The sequence below is a fragment of the Scyliorhinus canicula genome, unplaced genomic scaffold (genome assembly GCF_902713615.1).
Source record: "Scyliorhinus canicula unplaced genomic scaffold, sScyCan1.1, whole genome shotgun sequence".
In the NCBI taxonomy this organism is placed as follows: domain Eukaryota; kingdom Metazoa; phylum Chordata; class Chondrichthyes; order Carcharhiniformes; family Scyliorhinidae; genus Scyliorhinus; species Scyliorhinus canicula.
Window position 1 is genome coordinate 846637 of NW_024055478.1, and position 2203 is coordinate 848839.

At 45.1% G+C, this 2203-nt stretch overlaps 1 gene segment (V, D, J or C); it reads left to right on the plus strand.

Moving 5' to 3' along the window:
• The first annotated feature begins 432 nt into the window (after positions 1 to 432).
• LOC119959963 lies at positions 433 to 880 on the plus strand. The segment is given in 2 exon segments: positions 433 to 478; positions 564 to 880. Coding segments are annotated over 2 exon segments (363 nt in total).
• The last annotated feature ends 1323 nt before the right edge of the window (positions 881 to 2203 follow it).

Below are 2203 nucleotides of genomic sequence, written 5' to 3' on the forward strand. Positions count from 1 at the left end.
TATGTTCGTGCACTGAATGGCCTCGTTAACGTCTGTGTGTGAGGCTGATTTAAAATATTTATTTTATCTTTCACATTTTTGGGGAGGAATATCTACCTCAGGAAAGATGTGAAAGTTGAGGTCGAAGGAAAACGATTTCAACTGAGAAAGTGACAGAATGACGGCAAGGTGAGAAAGGCAAACACACAGCCAGGGATGGAATGTGATTGGAGAGAACCCGCCCTAATAAACGCTTAACTGACAGTGATTGGCCCTCAGCTGACGTCAGAGCTGAGAGACCAGCCAATCGTAGTACTAACAAACGCCCCTCAGTTTCCCAAGAATTGATCTGCGTTTACTCTTTGCCTCTGATCTGGGTTTGCACTTTGATATGAGACTAGAAGCAACAACATATTTCAAACAGTGTCGCTGTTTACTGTCCAATCAGGAACCATGTGCTCCCTGTGTGATTTACTGATAATAATGGTCTTTCTGCCCGGTGAGTCTGAACTCAAATCCTCAGTGTGTGTTTCATGGGTTATATTTACTCACAGATTTCTGACACATTCTATATGTTGTTACAGGAACCAGTGGCCAAGATTTGGTTTCCCAGGAGCCGCCTGAATTAACGGTTCAGGAAGGACAGACAGCAATATTGAACTGCAGTTACAAAGCAAAATATACTGGCGCGACTCTCCTCTGGTACATCCAGTATCCAGGGGAAGCTCCGAGATATCTACTGAAGAAATATAGCACGGGGAAGGGAGAAAGGTCTTCAGATTTCCCTGACCGGTTTTCTGCCGATTTAGACCAGGATAAGAAAACGGTTCCTTTAAATATCACCGGGGTCCGTGTCTCTGACTCTGCCGTGTATCTCTGTGCGCTGAGCCCCACACTGTAACACAGGCACAGTCAACCCGTACAAAAACCGGTAAAGCACTCTCCCATCGATTCACTGAATTAGATCTTTCACCTGGATTGTGAACTATTTATGTAAACAAAGCAATATTATAAAGAGCAGTTAGCCCTAATTATTTGTTTCTGTAGTGCTGAACATGTAACATTGTCTGCTAAATCCCTTTTTATAGTAGTTTCTGTGCTTTGCGAACTGCTCTCCAAATGCCACCGTCATGCCAACACTAAATAGCATCCATCTGTGCCCTGTCTCAAAGATACGCTCAGTAACAGGACTAACATTCGCTTTCACGCCCTCTCTGTGTCAGAGAGCGACGGTTGTTCCGTCGTTTAGTTGTTTCGAGACATATGTTGGATTTGGGGATATGCGGGGAAATAAGGGACATGAAAATGGTGCAGGAAAGTAGATTTCAGGTCGAACAACTATGATCTGTACAATTGCAGAGCAACCCCATGTGAATGGGTAAATCGTCCACTGCAGATCCTGCTCCTCATCATCTGATGTTCTTGTGTTCAGTTCATTGTTCTGAGAACAGGTGCAGGTGGTTCCGGGCTCCTCGCTCTGACGTAACAAAGAAACGGATCTAATTGGATGAAATGTAGGACACAGGAGCTTTGAGCTGATTGGGTGTCTCCTGCTGGCTCTGTCGGGAATGAACCAATCGGTAGTGAGGCCGGATATTATTCACATACCGTGGCTGCACGGTAGCATGGTGGTTAGCATAAATGCTTCACAGCTCCAGAGTCCCACGTTCGATTCCCAGCTGGGTCACTGTCTGTGTGGAGTCCGCACGTTCTCCGCGTGGGTTTCCTCCGGGTGCTCTGGTTTCCTCCCACACTCCAAAGATGTGCGGGTTAGGTGGTTTGGCCATGCTAAATTGCCCGTAGTGTCCTAAAAAGTAAGATGCGTGTGTGTGCGTGCGTGTGTGTGTGTGTGTGTGTGTGTGTGTGTGTGATTGTTAGGGTATGGGGTGGATACGTGGGTTTGAGTAGGGTGATCATTGCTCGGCACAACATCAAGGGCTGTACTGTTCTATCTTCTGAACTCTGGACTGCAACAATTCAGCTGCAACTCACTGAGTTCAAATCCATTACCATCTCTGTGAACTTTTGTGTATTACCTTTTACATTTTCATCACAACTCACTTAACTGGTAAGATCCCAAGGGGCACAATTTCCAGACAGCTCGCGATACTTACATTCTGATCCACCCTTAACTGTAATATATACAATTCCAAGATTGCATGATTTCTAACAAAGTAATACAAAGTTTAAGCTCGGATTTCTATTTTTTGCAGGTGTTATCGGT